This window comes from Physeter macrocephalus, chromosome 10, assembly GCF_002837175.3.
Source record: "Physeter macrocephalus isolate SW-GA chromosome 10, ASM283717v5, whole genome shotgun sequence".
In the NCBI taxonomy this organism is placed as follows: domain Eukaryota; kingdom Metazoa; phylum Chordata; class Mammalia; order Artiodactyla; family Physeteridae; genus Physeter; species Physeter macrocephalus.
The window spans coordinates 48870467-48897923 of NC_041223.1; the positions used below are offsets into that span (position 1 = coordinate 48870467).

At 41.0% G+C, this 27457-nt stretch overlaps 1 protein-coding gene across 3 annotated transcripts in view; it reads left to right on the plus strand.

Annotated features, from left to right (window-relative positions):
* The window catches only part of LAMA4 (laminin subunit alpha 4), a 151768-nt gene that overhangs the window by 57853 nt on the left and 66458 nt on the right, over nucleotides 1-27457 (plus strand). For 2 of the 3 annotated variants that reach the window (XM_024115576.2, XM_024115578.3), the window contains 7 exons: nucleotides 7743-7957; nucleotides 10205-10300; nucleotides 12541-12692; nucleotides 14744-14854; nucleotides 20701-20812; nucleotides 23631-23798; nucleotides 26031-26224. In XM_024115576.2, the coding sequence (XP_023971344.1) occupies nucleotides 7743-7957; nucleotides 10205-10300; nucleotides 12541-12692; nucleotides 14744-14854; nucleotides 20701-20812; nucleotides 23631-23798; nucleotides 26031-26224 (1048 nt within the window). The remainder of the gene's footprint in view (nucleotides 1-7742; nucleotides 7958-10204; nucleotides 10301-12540; nucleotides 12693-14743; nucleotides 14855-20700; nucleotides 20813-23630; nucleotides 23799-26030; nucleotides 26225-27457) is intronic. The other variant, XM_024115577.3, reaches the window with a different exon arrangement.

Sequence of the window (27457 nt, forward strand, 5' to 3'; positions counted from 1 at the left end):
GGAGCCTGTGTTCCGCGGGGGGGAGGGCCCAAGCAAGGGGGGCCCCCCAACCCCAAAAAAAAAAAAAAAAAGAGCTGTGGGATTTTCCCCCTTTTTACTATAAGAGAAGAGGGAAGTGAAAGCTGAGGGACCATATGAATGTCATCCTTTAGGAGGGACTTCTAGAGATGATCAGATGACCTTCAGCTGATTAATGTTGGTGACACGCTTTTTCTGTATTTCCTTATTTGGGGACCCAGGAACATGAGCCACCTGATTTACTCATTATCTGGCTCAGTGGGGGTGAGAGGATTGTTCATCAGCCAGGGATGGAGATTTTTCTCCTCAAGTGTCTGAGGTTTAACTCAGTTTAGTCGGATAAGGATTGAGCAATATTACCAGCTAATGGGTGTTGTATGGCTCCTGAAGGGGAATTAATGGCCTTAAATAGAGTCCTGCTGACCACATGCAAGTTCCTCCAGAAGTGAGTAATCTCCGCCCCAAGGGCTCAATCCTACAAAATCACACAGGGGTGCGGATTAGGGTTCTGTCAGTGACAGTGGGGGGCCTGGCACAGGACATCATGCCCACCTCACACGTGGCTTTGTAGATGATAAATCCCCTGGCCCACATCAGAGGCTCCTGGAACCTGCCATTAATCAGCAAGGTTCAGTCAGATCTGCTGCTTAGCCTGGACCTGGATTGATAGGATGGAGGAGAGAGCACTAGTTTGGGAAGTGGAAGTGCAGTGTTGAGATGTAGCATCAGCCTGGCTGAGTCTGTCTCTCAGCTGTAGCCCTTTATGATCCCCCTGGGCAAGTTATTTTATCTCTAAGTGGCTATTTCCACATCTCCAGAAAGGAAAAAATGAAAATACCCACCTCAAAGGACTGTTGTGAGTAATACCGTGAAGTTTTTAGTATGGCACCTGGCACCTAATAAATGCTCAATAAAAATTAACTGGTAACAGTATGAGTCATTGTGCCTATTGTCCTGTTGCCACTGCTGGCATAATGTGTGCTTGGGACAAGCTGGCTCATTTCCCTGAATCTCAGTTTCCTTAGCTAGAAATAGTGCCCTTTACTGATTGTTTCCTATGTCCTCTCTCAGCCTCATAACTACCCTGAGGGGAGGTCGTATTTTATCATTTTGCATATAAGGAAACTGTGATTTATCTAAAGTCACATCACTGCTAAGTGGGGGAACCAGGATTTGGAAAGTTTGGCTTAAAAATCTGGATTCTTCTCCCATTCTGCTTTTCCCGAATATCTTCTAAGAGTCTCTTATTTTAAACATTGACAAGTAATGAATTAGGTGAACTTCTGATATGGAGGAGAAAAATGGTTAGTCTGTTAAGTAGATTCCCTTTGACAGGAGGCTGCATCTACAAAGGTGCTGGAAGTAAGCATCCCTTCTAAGGCCTTTCATCTGCATTGGGGGAGCATCACTTTGAGCAACTTTCTTTTCTCCTTCTCTTTCCCATCCACCCTTCCTCTCACCTGTTCTTTTAAAAAGAATCCACTGAGGTCTTTTACATCAAAAATTGACCTGACAATCCAGGTAACTCTTTTTCAAAATAGAAATGACCACACAAACAGATCGGTGGGAAGGGTAGGGTTGCAATACATCTAAGACATGTTCTCTTGTCCTCAATGAAGTCAAGGCTAGGGGAGGAGACAAACCTGAAAGCCATTCATTGCAAGCCAGAAAAAATGAAAAGCTAAAGAGAAGGCAAGCAGAGGCTCTTCAAAAGCGTAGTGAAAGGACTGGTTTCCTTCCCACAGAGGGGCTGGATCATCCCACAGGAGGTGGCCTTAACTGCTTTTGATTTGTTTGACTCTGGAACTGAGAGGGGGTTTCTGTTTTGAGTTTAATCATCAAGTTGTTAAATTGTCCCAATTAAACTTCATCTAATATGTTTTCAATGAATTTGTAAACTCAGATATCTCCACGAGATCTTTCCAAAATATGCAGCTGATTTGCATGGATATCTATCTCATTAGTTCAAACAAGAGCACTCTGGGTGTTTCTGTACCTAAAGATCATTTAATCAGGGGTGATTTTCAAGTCTGACTGTGTGTAAGTATCTCCTGGAAACCTTTGGATTCCCTAGCCCTCCCTCACCCGCTCCGTGCCCCACTGAAAAGAGACCTCTCAGGTGAGGCCCGGGGACCCATATTTTGATTCCCTGTTGGGTTCTCAAACCAGTCCTCTCACTGACTTGTAAACTACTGCTCTATTTCAACCTTTAATACCACACCCGCAAAATACAAAACAGTGATTCTCAAACTGGGGCTCAAGAGCCACTGACTGGTGTCCTTGGAAATATTCGTGGAGGTTCCTGGGTTCTCAGTGAGTATTTTCTTAATTTTGTGTTTCATTTCAGTGATAATCTTGAGAAAAAAGTTCATTGAAACATGTTCTGGACTTTCTGAAGTACCATTTTATAATAAAGGGGGATCTATCTGCCTCAGAGCTGAGGAGAAAATAATGACTGATGGTGTGCAAGTGAGACATTACAGACAACTGGAGGCCGAGTGACATGACAGTGAGGCAGACAGAGTCATGACATAGCACAGGGCAGGTCATGCATGCTGAGCTCAAACAATCCTCTACCATATCACATTGCAAGTAGCCATTCAGTTGCAATGACATCATCCGTTGCCTTGAATTAATACTGTTAATTTGAATTCGATCCATTTTATAGTTTTGTTTTATTTGGAAAACTTATCTTGGTTTTTCAAGATGTATACAAGTCATAGACATAAGGAATTACTACTTAGTTTTATGTTTGAAATATTTAAAGGTAATTTAAATGAACACTGGAAGAGATTTTCTGTATGAATGTTTTTCTTTTCACAAGGATCCATACTACATACAATTTTGAGCAACACTGGTCTAAACATAAGACATGAGCCTCTTCTAGTACTGTGCAGAACAGCTCAAAACTCACTTGTCTTCCCAATACGGTCCATGTTACTTAGCCTGCTCTGGGCCCTGCCTGTCTCTTCCCAAAGTCCTTTCTCACCTCACAATTTAAACTCCCCATGCTGGACCTGCTGCTCTTAAAATCCACCAGATCAACTGTAGAGCTTACCACATTTTATTACATTTAGATGACAATCATGATGATGATGATAAAAATAATAACTAACATTTATTGAGTGCTTACTCTATGCCAGGCACTGTTGTAAGGAGTTCACTTGCAATGATACATTTAAACTTCAAAAAAAAAATCCTATGAGATACCATTTTCATCCTTATTTACAGAGAAAGAATGTTAGACACAGAGAGGTTAAGCCACTTGTTCAAAATCAAACAATTTTTAAAAATCTCATTGAAATATGAGCTTCTCAGCAGAAGTAGCATCTTATTTATTTCTCTATCCATTCTTCCTCCGTTGCAGTATCTAGAACATTGTAGGCACTGAGTTATATTTGTTTCAATAATACTTTTTAAAAACTTTTTTTACTAAAAAAACCCAGAATTTTTAATGTTCCTTTAAGAAGGCACGATGTAGTGACAAGAGTCAGTGATTTCTTGCCCCATTTGATCCCCCACTTCCCACCCCATGCCTGGAAAATCAAAGACCCAGAATTGAATAGAGGTTGCAAATGGAAGTCATCTTTTGATGCAAATAATTATAAAATGCACAACCGAATGGACAGGAGTTTTGAATTCTCATTCTCATTCCAGAGTGACCTTCCCTCTGCTCCTAAGTAGTACATTTTAAAGATGAGGGACCTGAGACTTAGAGCCATGAAGAGACTTAATCTAAGATCACACAATTGACCCTCAATGTTCAACGCAAAGTTTTCAGTTAAGAAACATATATGATGTCAATGCCTTAGTATTCCACATTGTCTCTTGCGGCAGCTTTAACAGTGTACCTTCATCCATTCAATTCTGCAGGGGATTGAGAGACATGCTAAAACCGTATGAGGTTTTATCATGTGGATCTTATTGCTTAAGGATCAGGAAAGAAGAATGGGGCAAATTAAAGCAAATTCAGGGAGACCTGAAAATCCTAACAGGAAAGGCCAAACATAGTATCATCAGGGATGATGATGATGGTGATAATGATTTTGATGTTGACCTCGATGTTAGAAAACAATAATAAAGAGGAGGAAGAGGAAGAAGAAGCTAACATTTATTGAGGCTTATATTATGAGTCAGGGCTTTAGTCTGATTCTTTCTGCAGGCGTCAAGTTTTTCAAACTTAAGGTATCAGCCCTGTTATCTGCATAGAATTCTTATTACTCCCTACTCTCTGCCCTGCCCCATTTCTGGATTCTTGCCCTGTGACCTGGAATGGGTTACTTATATTTTCCTAGCCTTAGCTCCCAGTCATTCATAGAGAAGTAGAGAGCATTTATATGGCACCTACTATGTAACAGGTGCTTTTTTTTTCTTCATTTAATTTAACCCAGATGACAGCTACAGAGTGACATCCCCCCCAGAAAAGCTTCTATGCCACCTGGGCTGGGAATTTTGGCACCTTTGATAAAGGCATTCAGTAAGAGGTATATGGCCTTGGGAAGAGAAGAAAAGGAGAAGAAGAAGAGGAGAGGGAAAGCACTACAAAAATTCCCCAAATAATAGTTTTTGGTCAAAAGCATTTTTTTCCAAAAAACATATCTTTTTGTTTTTCATTTTTCCCAAATGATATGATCACTGACTGAAATGACAAAGTTCGTATGTCACAGTTCTTTCATTTACACTGTAAATTTATCAGCTCTATTTTCTCCAAGTGAATCAAGTCATTAATAAAGCTAGAAACAAGATTATGGAAGAAAATAAAAGTGCACCAGTACTGGGTACCTGGGCTCCAATGCTGACTCTAAATCCGACTCTTTGTCCTTTTGTATCCTTTGTATCCTTTGGAATTTGCTCTTCGAGGACAGGAATTAGGTATATTAATAGATGGCATTTAATTACTCAACTGTTATATCATTAATGGACTTTTTAGTTAACTCATTAATGCCAGATTTGTGGAGTGGAAAGAGCATAAGCTTGGAGTCCCATATGATGCTTGAGCCCTGAAGCAGTGAACCAATTGTCCAGCTTCTCCATGCTGTAGTTTCCTCATCTATAAAGTCAGGGTTAGAGGGTGCCATGAGTACAAAACCTTCGTGTGCTCATTCTATAAAATCTGTAGGGTTGAAGTTGGGACTGTGACTTCAGAGTTGCCTCTGAGCCTACCACCAAAAGATACTCTTGAAATTGAAAGTAACTCAAAGTAGGTTTCCACTGTGGTTGAGATTCTGACTAGTAGAAGACCAGGGGACCACCTATGCAGATCAAATACAGTGGAATTAAACAGAAAAGAAAGCAACTGGCATCTGGCTTCTGTGAGCTTGGACAAGTCCGTTCACTCCCAGACCTCAGGCTTCCCAGCTGCACACTGAGGTGGCAGATCTGAGTCCCATTTTAGTGAGCCTAAGTATCTAATATTCTGTTTGGTGAACTGCAGCACAGGAGAGAAATTCAATCCAGCCATGTGTTCCATAGAGGAATGATTTATGCTGACTTGGGGACAAGAGGGCCTGTGAACCAAAGGTACAAAGACATGAGTATGAATAATAAAATTTATCAAACATTTCCTCAGGGGGATGTCTCTTTGTGGGTTGTGTGGCACTTACATTCATTCTTCTCTTTTTCATAGCCTTCAACTTCTAGAGTTTGTATAATTATGCCTAATTCTTTTCCTGTCCTTTCAGTGCATAGGCTGTGTGTTTTTCCTCTTCCTGTTTCTCTGTGCCTTACACAAAATAGACATGAATTGTCCTTCTGTTGGATGAATTCACTCATTCATTTATAGCAGCAGCAGTGTGGTCCAGGGCAGAGCAAAGGAAAGAACATCAGGGTCAGAAGGTCTAGGTCTTATGCTGTCACTTCCTAGCTGTGTGAGCCTGGAAAACCAAAGTAGCCTCTCAGCCTCGGAATGCCAGGCCTGCGTGCCCTACCTCCCAGGTGCCTGTGGTAACTAAATGAACTTACCTGGGTGAAGTCATGAGATACATTGCAAGTGACTGAACATACACCATCATTACAACTACATCAAAAAACTGAGACACAGGAATAAAACCTGGAAAAACATATGCAAGATGTTGAACAGTGATTGTTAAGGTCTTGGGATTTTTTTTCATTTCTCTATTTTTCAAATCTTCTGAATCATGATTCTTTTACTTTAAATGGAAGCATTTTAAAAGGTGGTGTCCTATTATTGCTGACTGGGTCTCATTGGTGTCCTTGGAAAGTCTTCTCTTCCTTTCCACTCCCAAGGCATAGGTCCCACCCCAGGCCCTCCCCACCCAACCCTGGTCTCCCATTCCAGCCCAGAGTCCATCCTGAACTCTGTGGCCAACACCAGCTTCATTCACCATCACTTTTATCACTCAGAAACCTTCACTGGCTCTTTTCTCTTTCTCTCTCATCAAAACTAACTCCTGTACCTCACCTTTAGTCCCATGACAGTGTGACTGCACATTCCTTCCAGCCACTCCCAAAGCATCTTCAGCCCACCTTAGCCAGTCTTCAATGCTAATTTAGGTCCATAGCAGAGAGGGGGCCACAGCCAGCCAAAAAGCGTGTAGTTTGCCTCAAAAAGTATTCTTACAAAGTTTGAGCCAACCTTTAAAAACTGAGATTTCACATAAAATCCGAATTTCAACTTTTTCCTTTAAAAATAAGATCTGACAACATAGATCCTTCATTCCCTCAAGGCTACAGTATAGAAACAGTTGATAGGAGCCGAGAAGCAGCTACCCCCTTAGGTGGGGCCTGTGGTCCCATCACCCAGAGCAGGGCCTGTGCTGGCCAACAGGTTACCTTTTGGAAAAAGTAGAGAAAGGGGCTTTTCCTCTGGTCAGAGGCAGCCCCCCAAGAGTGCATAGCTTGGCAAGGCCAGCAAAGGCTGGAAGTAGCTCACCCTCTGCTCTCCACCTGGGCTGGAGTCTCTCATTAAGGCCAGCTGGCATGACCGTAGGCCTCAGCTTTGCCTCCACAGCAAATGCAGTTAGGCACCTGGCCTCTGTAGGCTCATATATCTGAAACATACAGGATAATGGCCATCTGGCCCCAACTCTGTTTATCTGTGGTACTCCCAGCTCTGCCCTCTGCTTTGTCTCCGCACTGTCTTCCTTCAGTCACAAGATGGCTGCCAGAGCTAAGCGTGCTGCCTGCCTCTTCATTCACCTGCAGAGGGAGAGAAGACCTTCACACAACCCTCAAACAAGAGCCCTGAGCTCCACTCCAACTGAATCACTCCTGAGCCAAACCATTTCGGCCAGGACAATGCCAGGCACTGGTTGGCTCAGGTTTAGGTTATCAGAACAATTCACTATGGCAAGGTAGAATACATACCAGTGTTTCTCAGTAAAGGTATTCCTAACATTTTGTCCAGGACAATTCTTAGCTATGCCCTAGTGGCATATCTCACGGCCAAATGTAGCATATCTAGTACCACCATCGTATGCCAGCTGTGCACCCCAGTCATTGGAGTGACCAAAAATGCCCCCACCCTGGTCATATCCAGACACTCCTGCACCTGAAGGTCTCACCGAACTGAATGGACTACAACACAATGGGGAGGGGTAGTTCCTTAAAAACAAAGTCTGGTCCTATTAGGAAGATGGGAGAGTGGGAGTTAATTCTGGGAGAGCAATACACAAATATTCATTACACTCTCTTCTAGGTAGGAAAGAAGATAAAAAGGAAGAAAACTATGGATGCTAAATTTTTAACATGTGATTCCCCTTTAGATGTGCTCCTGGTTACTATGGAAACCCCTTGCTGATTGGAAGCACCTGTAAGAAATGTGACTGCAGTGGAAATTCAGATCCTAACCTGATCTTTGAAGACTGCGATGAGGTCACTGGCCAGTGTAGGAATTGCTTACGCAACACCACCGGATTCAAGTGTGAACACTGCGCACCTGGCTACTATGGGGATGCCAGGAGAGCCAAGAACTGTGCAGGTACAGTTCTGTGTATGCTGCAGCAGCTACCCAGCCGGCACATGTGTGATAGGATCAGGGTCTCTGTCAGTGCTGGATTTAGATGAATTTATCTTGGGGAAATATTGAAATTACCCCCTTGACACTTTTCCAGGGCAATATAGGAATGTGCATCCCATACTTCTAGGCGTAGGTATCTTTATCAAGACTAATGTAGCTTAGCTCATGGGTAGAATGAACCATGAGACACTAACACTAGTGAACTTTTGTCTTATCATCTTTATGTCCTTCCAATTTTGATCAAAGAAGTAAATCAGACTTCTATAGATTACCTGTCATTGACCAGAGGACTGAATGAAAGTTTGCATGTTTGACATCAATTTTCTTACTCTGCAAGCTATGTGTCTCTTTTTAGTTATGTTTGGTAAAATCAACATTTCAGTGAAATAGATTAGCAAGCCATAGGTAGTTTAATCATCCCCCTATTTCCTCAAATTATCAGAGTAAATATTTCAGGGATAGTATAAGAAATGTTCCTGGTCAGACTTCAGTTAGACTGAAAGGTACAAATTTTATTCAGGATTTCTCCAATCCATTTGCCTCAGAGAGTGAAGCTCTTCAGAAGTAAAGTTAAATTGCCTTCCTCTAGGACTAAAGGGAGGCTGAGACTAAATATTCCTTCTCATATGTGACTTTGAGGGGAAGAAGAGTGAGGGGGAGTTAGTTATTGTGCTCTTGTGGCATGCTTCAGCTGGAGATTCTCTCGCTGAAACGGATTTCCACTTGAAGAGATTTTTAAGAAGTGAAGAGTTTGAAATTGAGAAGGAAACAAATATGATCTGCAGAAGTCGCAGTAAAAGTAAACATGTCTCCAGGAAAGCTATGTGCACAGAAGCATAACCCCGAGAATAACAGAGTGGAGAGAGGAGCTCTGTGCCCACTCAGACTAAAGAGAGAGAAGGTGGGCATCAGAAAGAGTGTTGGCAAAATCAGAGACTTAAACGTTGACATCCTGATTCTCAAAATATTGACTCATGTCAATATGTAAACTCATGTTTAAGTTACAGAGATGCAGATCAGTCTTAGAAAAGAAGCTGATGCTAGAAGCAATAAAGCATGATCTTGCTGAATTGTTTAATAAATCTACATTTTGTGGAACATTAAACAGCCAAAATGTAATAAATGTATGTTACCCTTGAAGCTAATTTTTTATGATTATTCTGTAAAGACAGTTAAGAGGTGGGAGGAAATTCACAATTCCAGCTTATTGCTAGCCTAGATAGCTTAAGAAATCCTTTGTAAATATTAAAAATTAATCTCCACTCCAGAAGCAGCCACATAGCCCAGGGAGGTCAACTCAGTGCTTTGTGACCACCTAGAGGGGTGGGATAGGGAGGGTGGGAGGGAGACGCAAGAGGGAGAAGATATGGGGATATAAGTATATGTATATGTATAGCTGATTCACTTTGTTATAAAGCAGAAACTAACACACCATTGTAAAGCAATTATACTTCGATAAAGATGTAAAAAAAAAAATTAATCTCCACTCCAAAACTCAGTGGAAAATGAACAGTCTGGTGAGATTGGGGTTTTGTTTTTGTTTTTTTCCAAAAGGCATTCTTGAAAATTATCAGTAGATTAATAATGGGCTCTCAGATCTTCTAAATTCATGTAAATATGGTCCTAATTCTTTCCACGACATTGTTGCTAGCTGTCCCACTGATAGCTATCATTTGGAGGCTTGGAGTCAGTCTTGCCAAGAGTCAAGCACTGTGGGACCCAAGAATCGCTCTTGGGTCTCCTCACTCACTCCTAGTGGGCTGCTCCTCCCGCACACCTGGCAGTAATCAAACCTGGAGTTGGATTAACTGGAGAATTTGACTGTGATGAAAGGATGGCTTTCAGATTCCAGCTGAATGATGGACTCTGTGATCATTTTGTACCTTGTGAAACTGACCAGGAGCTCTTTGGACTGAAGCAGATGCAGAGTCATGTCAGAATCTCAAATAGTTGGGAAAGGAATCCTAGAACATTTAGATTTACTTTTGCCCCAGGGTCACCTTTGAAAATCTCCCTGAGCTGGGGCTTAATTGGATGAGAGGAATAATCACTAAATCATGTATTCCACACGATCTTAAGAAAGAATATAATTAATACCCATTGAAGAATTATATACCGATAGCCAATATTTCTACAAACCACAAAAACATTGCCATATTTTAGGCATTAAGCAATGAATCCCTAATCTCTTGTTTTTGTTTCCCACAGTGTGCAGTTGTGGGGGAGGCCCATGTGACAGCGTAACCGGAGAATGCTTGGAAGAAGGTTCTGAACCCCCTACAGGCATGGAGTGCCCAACCATAAGTAAAAATAACAGTACATGATTGACTAACCCCACTTTCTCTAATGTGCTGCAGGTGTAGGATTAAGAAGAGCTATGCAATACTCTCTCTCTAGAAACTGCCTGAGTCCCACCCTTGGCTTTAACCCTGTCTGTGCCTCAACCAAATGGACCCTAAACAAAAGACATTCAGTCCACTTGATTCCAATGGGCAGATAGGTGATTTACATTTAAACAGCTCTATTTTAGAAAATTTATTTTATCAAGTCTTTAAGTTCGGCATCTTACTTAGTAGGTAAAGGCTAAGTTGGAAATACAGTTCCCAGTGACTGAGTTCATTTTAGCTCCTTTTTCTATATTATCTCTTCAGGTCCTCAGATAATGTAATCCACAGATTACGCTTTACAATACTGGGGAAACTGAGATGCCAAGAGATTTAAGTGGCTTTTCTCAAATCACTCTAAATCTGAAGTGGCACCAGAAATATAATATTCAGGCCTTATGAATTGGAGCTGCCTTCTCTCTTTCCTGCCCCTCTGGTTATTCAAATCATGAGTATTCCTAATGGTGCAAGAACCTGCTGAAACATTTCAAAACAAATGCCCAGACCTGGTCTCAATGATTTCTCAAGCATCCTTCAAGCCCTTAGCCTAGAAAAGTCCATCATTGATTTTTTTGAAGGATTTAAGGAAAGCTTTGCCTTAGAAAACCTTCTATCAAGAAAGTAACTAATTGGGGGCTTCCCTGGTGGCACAGTGGTTGAGAGTCTGCCTGCCGATGCAGGGGATGCGGGTTCGTGCCCCGGTCCGGGAGTATCTCACATGCTGCGGAGCGGCTGGGCCCGTGAGCCATGGCCGCCTAGCCTGTGCGTCCGGAGCCTCTGCTCCGCAGTGGGAGAGGCCACAGCAGTGAGAGGCCCGCATACCGCAAAAAAAAAAAAAAAAAAAGAAAGTAACTTCTCACATGCTGCGGAGCGGCTGGGCCCGTGAGCCATGGCCGCCTAGCCTGTGCGTCCGGAGCCTCTGCTCCGCAGTGGGAGAGGCCACAGCAGTGAGAGGCCCGCATACCGCAAAAAAAAAAAAAAAAAAGAAAGTAACTAATATTTGGCTTTAGGTAGAGTGGTTTAAAGACTGCTTTAATATTAGATATCCCTTCCCCCAAACAAAAGTATCTTGGCTGCTCAGTCATGCTAGTCACAAGAGATTAATGTTACTGAAGGTGACATAGGATGGGAGGCACAAGCAGGACAGAGTTTACTCACTGACCGCATATGTGACCCCCTAAGGAAGGTCACTTTAAAGACATCAATGTGCCTGCTTGGCCCTACGCATCTTTTCCACCAGCCTGATATACTGGCTGGGGAGCCATTCCTTTGAGAGAGCATATGAGGAAGTATGCATTGAACTTCAAATAACAAATTAACATATTAACAACCATTAACACTTTAGTCTCCATTTATCAGTTCTCTAGAAGAGAGTGCAGTCTGGGGGAAAGAGATTGGGAACAGAAAAGTTTCAAAGGGTGTCCTTTGTGTGTGTGTCACAGGAGGGCGCTGGGTCCTGGGGGTGATGACAGTGGTCAGAGGAACTCAAACGTGAAAGGCAGGAAGCAGCGAGAAACTGCCACCTACCTAACCATGTGTGCAGGTTCGTCAGCTATCAGGGAGTGATATTCGCAAACAGTGATGTCCTGCAGACCTGCTTCTGCTGAACCGTTCATCCCGACAGGAGGTCGGGCCGTGGGGAGGCGCTGAGACATCCCTGGGGTGAGGTGAAGGTATTAGAGCCTGAATAGGCAGTAAAAAATGCTGCTAGGAGAGGGGGAATGCCTGGCACGTTCCATCTTCACTAGCCAGCACCAAGCAGAAGCCTGAAGCCTGACATGGAGAGTCATCCCAGACAGCTTTCCTACCACCAAAGAAAAGTGGAGAGAGGTTTCTCCTTTGCCACCCATCTCTCAGATGCCTTGCCCTTTGTGCTTCCTTTCTTTCTCAGTTCAGCCTTTAGTGTTCACGTTAACCTAATTTTCAGTTGCATGTGTTTGTTTTTTTGTTACGTTTTAAGTGCCCGATGTACACTTTGGCTCATCTTAGGCCCTACTCTGTTTTGAGTGTAAGGACTAGTTCCTGGCCCAGACAACTCCTCAGGGAACAAAATTACAAGTAGTATTAACCAAGGAAGTGCATATAATAATCGACTTAAAGCAGCATGCTTCCCAGCTGACCTTTGATTTTGAAGAAATGACATACCCACTTTACCTCCAGGCTGCGATAAGTGCATCTGGGATCTGACTGATGACCTTCGGTTAGCAGCGCTCTCCATTGAAGAAAGCAAATCTGGTCTGTTGAGTGTGTCATCTGGTGCCGCTGCTCATAGGCATGTGAATGAAATCAACTCCACCATCTACCTCCTCAAAGTATGCAGGAATGGTATACCTTCTGTGTATTTTCATTCTGGTTTCATAGGGTCACTCCTGGTAATTCCTATCCATTTTGGTATGAGTCCAGTGGTTATATTACAGATTGTTAGACCTAGGAAATTATGAAAAGTTGATTACAGTCATGAACTCCAGCCTAAACCAAGAGCTGTCATCTATTAAAAAGGTTAATATGGGGCTTCCCTGGTGGCGCAGTGGTTGAGGGTCCGCCTGCCGATGCAGGGGACACGGGTTCGTGCCCCGGTCCGGGAGGATCCCACATGCCGTGGAGCGGCTGGGCCCGTGAGCCATGGCCGCTGAGCCTGCGCGTCCGGAGCCTGTGCTCCGCAGCTGGAGAGGCCGCAGCAGTGAGAGGCCCGCGTACCGCAAAAAAAAAAAAAAAAAAAGAAAAAAAGTAAAGGTTAATATGGAAAATGAAATGACTAAAAAACTAGTATCTATGTACAAAGCTATTGATGGAGAAGAAACATTCTTATTTCAGTGGAGCTGTACATTGGTTATTCAAGTCAACATTGCAGACATACCATTACCTTAGCTTCAGTTTGCTGTGTTTTCAGGAGTTTCTCTAAAAACTAACACACACAGTCTCATTCTCTCTTTCCTCCTTCTTCCCTCCCTCTCTCTCCTGCCCTTACCTTTCCTTCTCGCTGACACACATTCTTTCTCATCTCACACACACACACTCAAATACACAAGCACACTCACATGCTGTGTTTCTCTGCCTAGATCTAATTGTTAACATCTAGTAAGCAAGTTAAAGGCAGGCAATAGTCAAAAGCCATAACAGTGCTTGTATATCTAAGCTTTAAGAGGTGTTTTTTCCCCCTTTAAATCATGGGCTTCAATCACAACCAACAGATATTTTTTAAAACAATAATGATTTGCTGAAAGGATAATAGAATTAATACCAGCATACTTTTTTACTTTGTTAGTCAGTTTAGCATAATGGTTAAGAGCATAAACTTTGACACCAAATGCTTGGATTCAAATCCCAGCTCTGACACTTACTAGTTATGTGACCTTGGGTAAGTTATTTAACCTCTTTATTTTTCAGTTACCTCATCTGGAATTGAGGATAATTATTACACCCACCTCATGGGTTGTTGGGAGAATTCAGTGAGTTGTTATATGCAGAGCAGTTAGAACAGTACCTAACATAGAAAGTGCTCATTACTCTGCTTTTTGGAGGTGCAAATGATATCCACAGCAATTGCCCAAATGTGCAAAGTGTAAAACAAAACAAAAATCACAAAATTGTAAACCTGGATGGTCTGGATGGAATCTTAGTAAGTACTCTATTCCCAATTTAGGAATTGTTCTTAACCAGACTCATCTGTTTGGACACATGAAGGCACTAATTCTCAGAGGAGTTACCCAGACTCAGTCCTTTTGCTACCACTTGAATCCTCTTTCCCCAACAGCAAAACTTCAAGGTAGAAAAAATTATTATATTATATGTAAAAATATTATAGCTGATGGGAAGTCAGTGCCAAGATTGAAGGGCTTACTCCAAAGTAATCGAAGGAAAGCTACATTTGGACCAAACTGCTCAGAATGGAAAAGAAAGGGGAAAATGGTCTGAAATAAAGAGAATTGTTCTCCTTACACCAAAAAGAGGAAAGTGAATTTCTAAACTCCATTTGCACTGATTGACGTGGGTTATCATTTCCTCCAAGACCTGCGAAATTGAAGTTTTAAGGCTCAGACACCCAAGGCCACTGCCAGTCTATATTGTGCCTTTGTGCAAATTTGGAAAAGATACCCTTTCCCCAGAACCAGCACAGCCCAAGCCAGAATCTCCAGCCTGGTAAGTGGAGCTTGCAGAATTTCTGCCCCTAGAGCCCTCCAGCCGCTTGTGCAGACCTCAAACTTCATACCAGCCTGCAGTAGCCTGTGGACCCCACTATTTTGAGAATAAAGGCTCACACTCTGCTCTGAGTCCTCTTACACTGAAAGAGTTTCCTGCATATTTTTACAAACCTGGTGTGCACATCTACTGACTATGGCAAAATGTGTTTTTTTTTCCACAGACAAAATTGTCAGAAAGAGAAAACCAGTATGTCCTAAGAAAGATACAAATCAACAATGCTGAAAACACAATGAAAAGCCTTCTCTCTGACCTGGAGGAATTAGCTGGAAGGGTATGTGTTCAGTTTCTGGGACTAACTTCAGAGATGGGATTTAGCTGGTGTGAGACTGGCTAGTCACAAATGACTGAGGCTTAACACAGCCCAGAAAAAATGCAGTGACCCAGGTGCCTTAAAATAAATCAAGGCAAGACCTGAGGAGAAAATTAATATACTTGGTCTCTACTGTGTCTTCCCATTTTGATTGGTTCCCTTGAAAAAACAGGTTTATGGAAAACTTTCATTGTATTTGCTGCTGGTAAATATGGTTAATATATGTTTTAATTAGGATAGTCATTCAGCTGTTCACCTTAACATTTTATGGCTAAGAGCAATAGAACATCCAGAAATAAACTTTATTATATAGAATATAAAATTTAAATGTTTGCTAAAGTATGCATTAAATAATAAAAGGAAAGAAGAGAAATTGTGTTGAGAAAGCAATTTTGCAGTTTGGCAGGAAACAAAACACTTTGGACCCTCATTTTATACCATATACTAAAATAAATTTCAGACAGATTAAAGACTTGAGTTTAAATCTCAAATCTATAAGAAAACAGAACTAGATAATTATTAAACCTTGAAAGGAAATAACAATACATTTAAATATAGTGTGAAGAATTATAATAAAAAGAAAGAATAGATTTGACAAGATAGAATTTCAAATACATAGTAAAACAACTAAATAAAAAAGTCAACAAGACTAAGAAAAATGTCGAGGGAAATATGACTTGTAAAAGCTCTCACAAATTAACAAGAAAAACATTAAAACATGAGCAAAGTCAATGTGAGAGACTATTAAATACATTCCCCAAGAGCCTAATGGAAAAATATCCATCCTCTGTACTAATTAAAAAAATATAACTAAGCCACAAGGCGCCATGTTTAACATATTAAAATGTTTAACACATTTTTTTCCCTGATTATGTTCCAGCAGTTCTGCCCAGAGTACTCTGGAATTTCTGCTTTCAGATACTGATGTTTGACATTATAAATTGTTGAAGTTCTTTTCAAAAACAATTCTCATTTTCTACAAAAATAAAGATTAAAATAACTCTGATAATCTCTTTTGACCTTGGACCTCTTAAACTAAGAGATTATGCTTCTAAAAATGTGAATTACTCTAACTGGATCCTTGGAAGATTCAACTACTTTTAAATGCATATAAAAATTGTGTCCCTCGTTCCCATGCAATGGAGCATGTTAATCCAACCATGAGTGTTTGAAGAGCAGTGAGATCGCTTAAGTTTCAAAGGAAATACCAAGAAAGAAATCTTTGTGAAAACTCGTAATTTCATTTGTGTCATGGCTAGAACTTGCTGAAAGTGTCTCAAATTCTTGAGGAAATGTTTTCACCAAGATTAGTTCCTCCCTTAGCTCAGACGTGGAGTTACTGATTCTTTTGTTGTACAGTTTTCCTACTTCCAGTATAAGTTAAATGCAGGCTTTCATGGGGAGGAAATAGTGCAAGCTTGAAAGGGACATCACAGTAAAAAAAAAAGCTCCTGAACAAGAGAACAGACCACCAAAGCCAGAAGTTGATGATAAAGCGACTGGAGCATTCACCCAGCTGTTGCCATTGATTCTTATTGAAAATAACATCCTTCTGGCTACGACACAAACAGTCCTGATGGTGAAGGAACCTGCTAAAACATTTTGAAACAAACACCCAGAGAGGGTCTTAACGACTTCTCAAGCATCCTTCAAGCCCTTAGTCTAGAAAAGTCCATGATTGATTCTTAGAAGGATTTAAGAAAAGCTTTGTCTTAGAAAGCCTTCTATCAAAAAAGTAACTAATATTTAGCTTTAGCTAGAGTGAAGGATTTCACTGTAGATTCCCACAGTGTGATTAAAAAAACACAGTAATGTTGCCTCTTGAACTTGAAAATACGGTTGATCCTTGAACAACACAGGTTTGAACTGCACTGGTCCACTTATATGCAGGTTTTTTTCAGTAAATACGTACTACGGTATTATATGATCCACAGTTGGTTGAGTCCGCAGATACAGAACCTCAGATACAGAGGGCCAACTGTAAAGTTATACATGGATTTTCAACTGTGTCGGTGCCCCCAACCCCTGCGTTGTTCAAGGGTCAGCTGTACCTCTGTATGCAAAGTACCTGTCACATGAATCTCATGTAATCCAAATTTCACAATTTATATTAACCTAAAGTTACTGTGTTTTTTCCCGACCTCCATATCTAAGTCCTCTAGCCCCCTTTTGATAAATCTTACTGCCTTTTCCCACCTGCTACTTCTGGGAAACCCCTACAGGATGCCCATGCATTTGTGTTCCCAAATAGCTGCTGCTCAAAAGGTCTCACTTGTGCCACTGCTGATCATGTCTGTAATGAAAGTACCAAAGCCTATGTCAAGATTCCACTCTCCCATATTCCCAAAGCCACCATGCTCAAAGTCAGAGTGGGACTAGGCTACAAGCAGAAGTGAAGATGGTGGCCCTCTCTCAATCTCAGTGCTGCCCTTTGCCATCTGGATCTAAAAGGTACACTGTAGAGCCCAGTCTCCAAGGGCTGGCCCAGGAGGGTGCTGCACCATTCCCTCCACTTCTCCATCTCCCCCATCTCTTCCCTACTCCTTCCCTATGTGGAGCCACAGCAAAAGCTCCCCATATATCAACACGTACAAAGATCTTTAGGGTTGGGAGGAAAGTGGGTCACTTCCACACCGCAAAAGCATCTGAGCCTGATCTCCGAGCCTGATCTCCAATCCTGATAAAAAGACAGGACAAAAAGTCAAAATATGGGGCTTCCCTGGTGGCGCAGTGGTTGGGGGTCCGCCTGCCGATGCAGGGGACACGGGTTCGTGCCCCGGTCTGGGAAGATCCCACATGCCGCGGAGCGGCTGGGCCCGTGAGCCATGGCTGCTGAGCCTGCGCGTCCGGAGCCTGTGCTCCGCAACGGGAGAGGCCACAACAGTGAGAAGCCTGCATACTGCAAAAAAAAAAAAAAAAAAAAAAAGTCAAAATATGTTTCAATTCCAATTGACCAGAAGATTGAAGAACTTTGGCCTTGGCCTTGCAGAACATTAAAGCAAGGAGCAGAAGACAATGCTGAAGAAGTTCTCAGAGGCCAAATCCTGAAGCACCTTTCCCACCATGCTCATCCTGTGGACTTTGGAAGATATTGGAGCATTTACCTACAACAATGAGCTGATGAGGTGTGAAGTTTCAGAAACATTCCTCTGAAGTGGGGATGGTAGGTTTAAGACTCTGAAGACAGGGACACCTGTCAGTAGACTGCCACAGTCATCCAAACAAGAGTGGTCAGTTGCTGCCTTGTCTTCATTGGAGAAGAATTTGCAGTGAGCAGTGGTAAAGTGAGACTGTGATGGTGGGGACCAGGAAGAGAGGCCAGAATGACAAGTGGAATAAAAATTATTCAGTGACCAATTGGATATGAAGAGTTGCAAGGATGTAAGCTCTGACTTGGCGAAATAGATGGCCAAGACTAAAAATTCAGAATGGATTTCTCTGGACCTTTTAAGGGTGAGCTCTCTGTGGATGCCAGAGATTTGAGTCTGTAGCTCAAGAGAAGAGATCAAGGCTGGAAAGGTATTTGGAAGTCAATGTTTAGGAGATAGTTAAACCCAAATTAGATATCACTGTACAGATTCTGAAATGGCACGCCCATATTCCTACTACCATTTTGACCAGCACTGCCTCTGTTTATGCTTGTCTCCCAGAGTGATTATTAAAAGTTCCCCTTTCACTCTCAAAAGTGTCCCAGTTTAAACAATAAAGTATATGGCCATCCTAGATATTATCATCCTCAATTTAATAGTATTCTAGGTACACTGTACTTTATGCACTGTATAATAAATAAAATTCTTGCCACTTTTCACATCAAATATGTACAAGGAGAATTCACTGTTGAGGTGAGTAAATGATTAATCCATTTGTAATGCTGAACATCAACCGGCTTATAGTTGTAAGCTAATTTTTTAATTTCAGTTTTTCTTAAAGCAGGGTGCACCTGTTTTACCATGTGCCCATATCATTATTTTCCTTCCATAATCAAAGTTAAAGAAAAAAGTAAAACTTTCAAATAAGGCATCACTATATATTATATCCAGTAATTTTGCAATTTAAAGTAACATGTTCCTCTTTGCCGCAGTCTTTTATTAAATACATATATCGAAGCGCCCTCTGGTGTTTGTCAGAAAAGGTTGTCTTAGAGCTATGACATCCACCAGCTTTCATTACTTCAATAATTCAAAGTTTCCATATCAAGAAACCAATTAAAGGAACACAGTAATAACAATAAATCTTTTCCCTTGAAGGATGAAGCCGAAGTCAAAAATATGCATGTTGTGTTTTTTAAGTATAACTCAATTTAAACTGGACCAAAAATCAACTTGTTAAATTTTTTTTAATGTTTTATGTCTGTGTCCCTATTTTTTAAAGGCGGGGAGGAGTGACATCAAGAATAGATTCCATCTTATTTTCTGTATCATCTAATTTTAAAGTGGCCACAGATTTTTGTGTCTCTGGAAAGCATTAGAACAGGATAAGAGGGAGACTGGAATTGGGGGAAAGAACATCGTGACTCAAGATTGCAATGTCCATTCAGAGAGCCCATGCTTAAGGGAAGGGGCTGATGGCTGCAGTCTTGCTGCACAGGGAGCTTTGTATGGAGGAGATTTTGGATAAAATGCCCGATGAAAAGCTCCTGGGGCATGTGTCTGCTAGGATACCATGTCTGCCTTCTTTTCCTTGATGAAGAACCACTTGGTTGGGTTATGCTTGGGAAGTGTAAAAGCATTCCAGGTAAAATCATGGCCTAATCCTCCGGCTGGAACAGTGGATGAAAGGAGAGAAATTTGAAACAGCCACTCTCCTGTCCTGGGGGGTGTCTACCAGCCAGAACTCTGTGTAGCAGATCACCCTGCAGTCCAGTCAGGTACTGCAGCCCTTTATCACAGAGCTGAGCCAAAAAGACACTGGACGAGGCAAGTGGGCACTTCACCAAATGCCAGACTGAAGAACTCTCCCTCCTCTCAAATATACCCATGAGTCAGTCTTTCTGATGCCAAAAGGAAGTACACATCCCCATGCTGTGCATACAGGCCTGTGTCCTGGCCTTGAACCATTTTTTAGATCAGCTTCTGACCTTATACACACAGAGAGAAATACACAAGTACATATGCACACCCACACATCCTTTCTTCAGGAGCCACATTTGAACTGGGATTTCATTTTGACAAATCCTACTTGGGAGCTCTGTGAAACAGAGTTGAAAGAATGAAAACGGCTTCTCAGGGAAGAACTTCATTCACTCTGAGCCAAAGCTGCTTGAGTAGTTATTTGTGCACAAGTGCCATCAACGTTGATGGGAATTTGGAAGGCAGCACTGAAAGTAGCATTTAGCACAGTGAGCATAATCCTTTAAATCTCTGTGGTAATTCAGTTGCATCAGTGGCTGGACCACCCAGAAGCCACTGAATGCATGGAGCATTTTGAGATCTGCCTGCTTCCTCAACAAGTTTCCCTTTGAACCTTTAATCATTTCAGTCAGCACAATGTCAAACTGATCAGCAGACATGGGTAATCCCTAGTCTGGCATCTTGAGATACAATAAAAATTCAAAGGGTAAGTTACATATATAAGATGGTTGGTTTGGGTTGAACTGTGATTGATGGCTTAGGAATAGCATCTATAATTCTAAAGCGGGTCATCACATCTGTCTTCATGCATGATTTCTGAGACCATGTTCTATATTCTAGAACTTTCACATGTCAGGGAAATTTATGGAATACATTATGCCCACCCACCCCCACATGCACATACACAACCTTTCCTTCTTGCAAATTTAATCTGGTATTTATGCGGATTATTTATAGGAAAGTCAAGCCACAAGAAAGAGCCAGTTGGCTCAGAAGGAAAGCATGGATACCATTAACCACGCAACTCAGCTTGCAGAGCAAGCCCACGATGTGAGGGATAAAATCCAAGGTAAATATATTCTCTTCTGGTTTAGCTTCATATCAAGGAATCTTTCATGTTATTAACAACAATAAAAATAGTGGCTACTGTTAGTGTTTATTGTGTGCCAGGACCTGTTGTTAGAGTATTATAGGTTTAAACTCATCTAAGATCTTCTTTCAAGTTTGTTTACCTGAGACTTCTAAGCACTCATCTCTGCTTACTATCTGTCTATTTTCAATAATAAATGCACAGGGTAGAGGGAATTCCCTGGCAGTCCAGTGGATAGGACTCGGCGCAGCAAGGCCAAAAAAATAAAAAATAAATGTAGAAAATCATTCCCTTTCCAGGCATTTCACAGAAATGGAATGCCAAAATACCTTTCTGGTAGAGGAAATTACATGCTGTGTTGTCTGTAAAATGCAAGAGTTGAGTAGGAGTCACATTTTTCTCAACAATTTGCAGTGAAAACACTGCCTTTAGAGTGGCAGTAGACTGTCCACTAATCCAGATTGTCCTAAACTGTCTCTATAATGCTTTCCCAAGGACCAGGCAGGCCGCATGCTCTGGTCCCCAATCCAGAAGAAAAGCCAAGAGGGGGTGTGGAAGATTTCTTTGCCCTAAAGACTTTACCTTTCTTCTTGAGGGTTTACTTATTTGTGTTCTAACTTCTCACAAGTGCAGGCTGCATTTTAAAGACTATCTTAATAGCACACTGAAAGCCAGCCTTCAATTTACCGACAGAAAACAGGCGATTGTGTTTGTTCTAAGATAAAGAGAATTTCCTTGGGTTACAGTCTGCTAAGATACAGTATTTGTGTGTTTCCATAGTTTTTATTATCCTATATATTAAGAGCTGGATGACAACTCCAGGTGCATCTCAAGGGCACAACGACAGTAAAGGGACCCACAGTGGAAGATTCATATCTTTATACTGAGGTATAGAGAACATATTCCAGGAAAAGGGATGTGTGGAGCCAAGATTAATCTTTTGCTGTATTTCCTTTGGTGCCCATAATACGTAATAGAAACAAATGGTATGCATTTCAAACATCCCCTGCTCCCATCCTCACTATCTCATGCTTTTGCAACTACCAATAAAATATTCTTTTCCTGCAATATTTTAGAGTTACTGTTGATTTATTCAAAAAGTAAGATTAAACCTAGATTAGCTGATCTCATCTAATTAAGAAATAAATGTCCCTCTAGGCAGCAAATAAAGCCAGCATCTTATTAAGCCATTGAGAAAAAAATGTCACCTTTCCTGTTGTAACTCAAATTTTGATTCTAAGTTATTTCATTTGGAAAGAATCTAAGTCCTCTTATTTGACCCTTAGGGCATAGGAAAGAAGGAAAAAATACAAAAGAAATGTAAAGAGGAAACAATAATTTCCATCAGTTTTTACCTTTTTTAAAATAATATATGAACAGTCTCAAAGACCAAAGGCAAAAATATTATTCTCTGTATTTCCTTTTTCTAATCTAGACCAGATGTGGCTAAAATAAAATAAGCCATATTGTAAATATAATAGCTGCATCAAAATGCCAAGAAATTCAGCAGTGCAAGTGCTAGATCTGAGGAAAAGTATCTATGTTTAGTTTATTTCAGGAGTTAATATTTTAGACTTTACTTGAAAAGTGAATATTTAATCCCTTCATAAGTTTCTTTTTTTTTTAACATATCTTGGTTTCCCTAAAACTTTCTCAGTAATATTTACAACACTGAAAACCTCTTCTCCCATTTATCTCCCTCTCTTCAGAGTTCAGGGATGCTTCAGAACACCAACAGTGTGTCATTCTTTATCGCCATCCACCTCCAAACCACCTCTAAAATAACTACTGGTGACCTTCAAGCTATTATCCATATAAAATACAAGCCCTTATCCTGGTATGATTTATGTGAGACCAGTGTTGTTTACCCATCTTGTCTGGCCAACCACATAGATCATAGTAAACCAAAGACAGACAATTTCATTTATGCCAGAAAGATAAAATGCTTCCTCCTGGAGCTGCCATAGGACAAGGTGGCAATTACATAACTATCATCTGATCATATGTAGTAGGAACAGGCAGTCAGAGGCCTGCTCAGCCCCGCCAGTGTTCAGACAACTCATCTAATGCCTCTGAGCCTCAGCAGTCCCTGTGGTTCTGAAATTCTCCGTCCTACGTACAGATGTGGGGTGAGAACGACCCAAAGTCAAAACGGCACAATCTTGACAAGCAGTCATACCACAGAAGGCAAAGAGCAATTGCAAAAAAAATGTATATATTAATGAGCAAAAACTCACATTCTATATAGCAAATCTCTATATTGTATCTAGTCTGTACGACAATCTGAAAGACTTGTTTAAACAACCATCAATATACACTCATTTTGGCTTAGAGCTTGGGTAAAATCCTTGGCTAAATTGCAATAATATCTCCAATGCCTACTACATGTGACAGGAGATACCTCAGAACATTTTCTCCGTATTATGTATTTTATATAAGAGGTTGGTCAAAGACCCCAGATTTGTGTCTTAAATATTAACGGTTTTGAATCAGAATAGAAATCAGATTCAGGTGAAATCAGGGCAGGCTTTGTATTAATTCCATTCCTGTTCTGAAGACACCAAATGAAAAGCAAAGAAGAGAGATTTCCTCGGGTTTAACCTCTCCCTGGAATATATGATGAACTCTGATGCCAACACATTCATAGCATGAACATCAGCATGCTGTCTTTGCTGAGTCTCTCTTTCCATTTTAGGATCAGCCTCTTGTCCTCACTGTCCGTGTTTTCAGTGACATTGCTGTCAAATGCCCAGTCATCTCTCCCTACTGTCTTCTCTCACCGTGTCCTTCCTTTCAGAGATCAACAATAAGATGCTCTATTATGGGGAATATCAGGAACTTAGCCCTGAGGAAATCTCTGAGAAGCTGGTGTTGGCCCAGAAGATGCTTGAGGAGATCCGACACCGTCAACCATTCCTCACCCAACGGGAACTTGTGGACGAGGAGGCAGACGAAGCCTATGAATGTAGGTGTATTAGACTCCTATAGCCCAGCACGTGTCTGCTTCCTTTGTGGGTCCAGGAGAGGACACCCAGTCACAGGGCAACATTTGGTCAAAGCAACCAATTCCCAATATTCAGTTATTTAGAGTTTATATGTGGCCTCAGGGAGTCATTCAGGACAACTTGACTATGTGACCAGGATTTTTAGATCCAGGCCCGACCTTGAGCTTTTGAGAAACAGCTGAGATTCCACAAGGAATCTACAAAATTTTACTCCTGAGGAGAAGAAATAGGAACTTAATAGTTGGTGAAAAACAAGGGAAGGAAAGCTAAGGGGAACCAATTACCAGAACTACATTAAGAGGTCTCATTGAGAAGACAGTAAAGCTACAAACCCAGCAGCATTCATGTTCTGATGTCCATGAATGACTTTTTAATGACTTTGAGCCTTCAATGGAAATTGAACATTTCCTTTAATGATTAATGTAGGTAACAAACCACAATAGTATTACTGAATCTATGACTTGGTCACTGTATCAGTTATAAATTAGTATCTCACAATCCACCCTAAACATATTCATTTAAAACAATAACCATTTATTTGCTTGTGATTTCATAGGTTGTTAATTTGAGCTGGACTCAACCTAGATAGCTCATCTCTGCTCCATGTGACATGGTCGAGCTCACTCACATGTCTGGGGTCTTAGTTGGAATGGCTGGGCCTCTCCCTCCATGTGGGGTTTTATCCTCAAGTAAGCTAGCTGAGGCTTGTTCATATGGCAGAAGCCTTCCAGGAGGGCAAGAATGGAAAGGGCAAGGTCTCTTGAGGCCTGGCCTTGTAACTCAGCAATGTCATCTTCATTCTGTTGGTCAAGACTGTCCAGATTCAAGGGTGAGGAAAAAGACTCCGCTCTTGATGGGAAGAGTTACAAAGAATTTGTGTCCATTTTAATCTACACAATCAACAAAAGAATCTCCAGGTTTGCATATCATATTTTAGTTGTTACTGTTATCTCACAACATTAAATTCATCAGTAATTCAAAGTTTTAGCAGTTATTGGTCTCACCTCTAAATCTTGTTAGTTAATGCATTAATAAAGAAGCACATATATTATTATATTACCAATTTTTTAAATATACTGGTCTTTTTAATTCTATGTATTTTATCTTGTGCATTTTAAAACACATAAGAAGGGATCTGAAGCCTTCACCAGATTGTAAAGGGGCCCATGATACAGAAAGGGTTATGAACGCCTACGTTAGATCATTTTCCTACAATTGTCACTATCAACTTCTGTTAAAACTTACTGTGAATATTCTAGAAGAGGAACATTCTTGACATAAAGGCCTATCGTGATAGCAAATTTATAAGGTCTTAGAAACAGTAAGAAATAAAGAAGAATCTCAGGCACATTTCTGAGTCAGGATGAGGCCAGCAGTCAGGAAGCCTGGAGCTCTGATGTCACAGCCAGATGCTTTCACGCTCCTTGCCTATTTTGCGATTTAACAAGACTGTTCTGGGGAAATGGAACCAAGTACATCTCCCACTTAGCTGCCTTCCGCCTAGTGAATGCATTTTCAACCACTTTCTCTACTCAGCCATGAACTTTGTATCTTCTGCTCATGGTGATGAAAGTAAATAGAAGACCTCAATAAGACAGACTGATAGTCCCTGGAGAAAAAATAGAATTAAGGCACATAGTCAATGTGTGTAACTTTGATCAGAGAATTAAGATATATGCAAAGTTTAAGAATATATCATTGCCATTTAATCTTCTTTCCAAGATAATGATTTAGGTTTGACCTAAAGGAGCTAAGTAAAAACAGCTACCTGGAGAGAATACATAAAATGAATGGTTGTGAACATCATTTGCCAGTAACAGACAAAACAACTGGGGTTGTCTCTAATAGTAAGACTGTAGTATATCCAAGTTTCCTTTGTATGGTCAAATTATTAATAATCTCGGTAATAATAAACCTAGTTTAATGACATCATTTCTACTTAAAGCATAATCTTCATGGGAAAACTAATCAACTCCCATTTTAGCTGATGGTGGTCCAGGGGCTCCCAAACCCTATAAAATAGTATTTAAAACTTCAGATATCAAAGATGGGGCTGTTTTTGTGGACAACAGCTTCAGTCCCTATTGCTAAAGAAGACATAACCTGATGAATTTGCATCTTTCTAAGTGCAGGATGGGATGGGAGGAGAAGGGAGAAGCCCAGACTGAGTTTCTATGTACCTTTCTTTCCAGTGCTGAGCCAGGCTGAGAGTTGGCAGCAGCAGTACAACGATACTCACTCTCTGTTTCCTGTGGTCCTGGAGCAGTTGGACGACTATAATGCTAAGTTGTCAGACCTCCAGGAGTCACTTGACCTGGCCCTTGACCATATCAGAGACGCTGAAGACATGAACAGAGCCACAGCAGCCAGGCAGCGGGATCACAAGGTACAGTGGACACTCTAACTGTAAATGCATTTTGGGCATATACAACATGAAGTTATCCCAAGAAAGGACAGTTGGTAAACAATTTTTTTTAATATTGGTACATTTAAATCTTTATTTTTTAAATTATCTGTATATTTTTTGCCACAATAATTTGCTAATATAAGTGTGTACACCTAAAATCAAGTTGAAACCGTTGTAGTTGTTGAGCTTGTGCATTGATAAGAATGCAGTTGTTCCTGGTGCTTGTGTCCACCTGTGTTGGATGTATTGCTCTTGCAACTGAGTAAACAAGGCATGATTCTTGTGCCTAACTTTTTTTATACTGAGAGCAGTAAAAATCCCAAAGCAACCCGGAACCATGTTCCTGTAAAGATATGTATAATTTTTGGAAGGGCCTGATAAGCAGATCTCACAGCCTGGCTGATCAGCAGCCACAGAGATAGGGAGTCTAATTCAAGCTAAGGTCATACAATTACAAAGAGGTGAGAAAAATTTCCAGGCTTGGCCAGAGCTCGCCAAGGCAGTCACCCTATGGGGCCAGGATTTGTGCATGCCCTTACCCCCAGACTTAGAACTGGTGATGCTCACACTTCTGCGCCAAGTGATGCACACACTCATCACCAAGAATGGTCATCTTCTGATAGGAAGACACCTGCCTCTTTGGACATATTTATAAAGGTTAGAGTGAAAAAGCAATGTCAAAAATAGGAAGCAACTGTGAGCAAACTCATTACTTTAGCTATGTTTATTGTCAGCAAACCCAACTTAAATTAGGTTCTCTGCCCTGATTTTCAGTCATCACTATCTCTTAGTAAGTCATTGCAAAATTTCCTAAATAAAAGTGAATTAATCTCTTGCATTCCTACACACTAACGATGAAAAATCTGAAAGAGAAATTAAGGTAATAGTCCCATTTACCATTGCAACAAAAAGAATAAAATACCTAGGAATAAACCTACCTAAGGAGACAAAAGACCTGTATGCAGAAAACTATAAGACACTGATGAAGGAAATTAAACATGATATAAACACATGGAGAGATATACCATGTTCTTCAATTGGAAGAATCAACATTGTGAAAATAACTATACTACCCAAAGCAATCTACAGGTTCAATGCAATCCCTATCAAATTACCAATGGCATTTTTTACGGAACTAGAACAAAAAATCTTAAAATTTGTATGGAGACGCAAAAGACCCCGAATAGCCAAAGCAGTCTTGAGGGAAAAAAA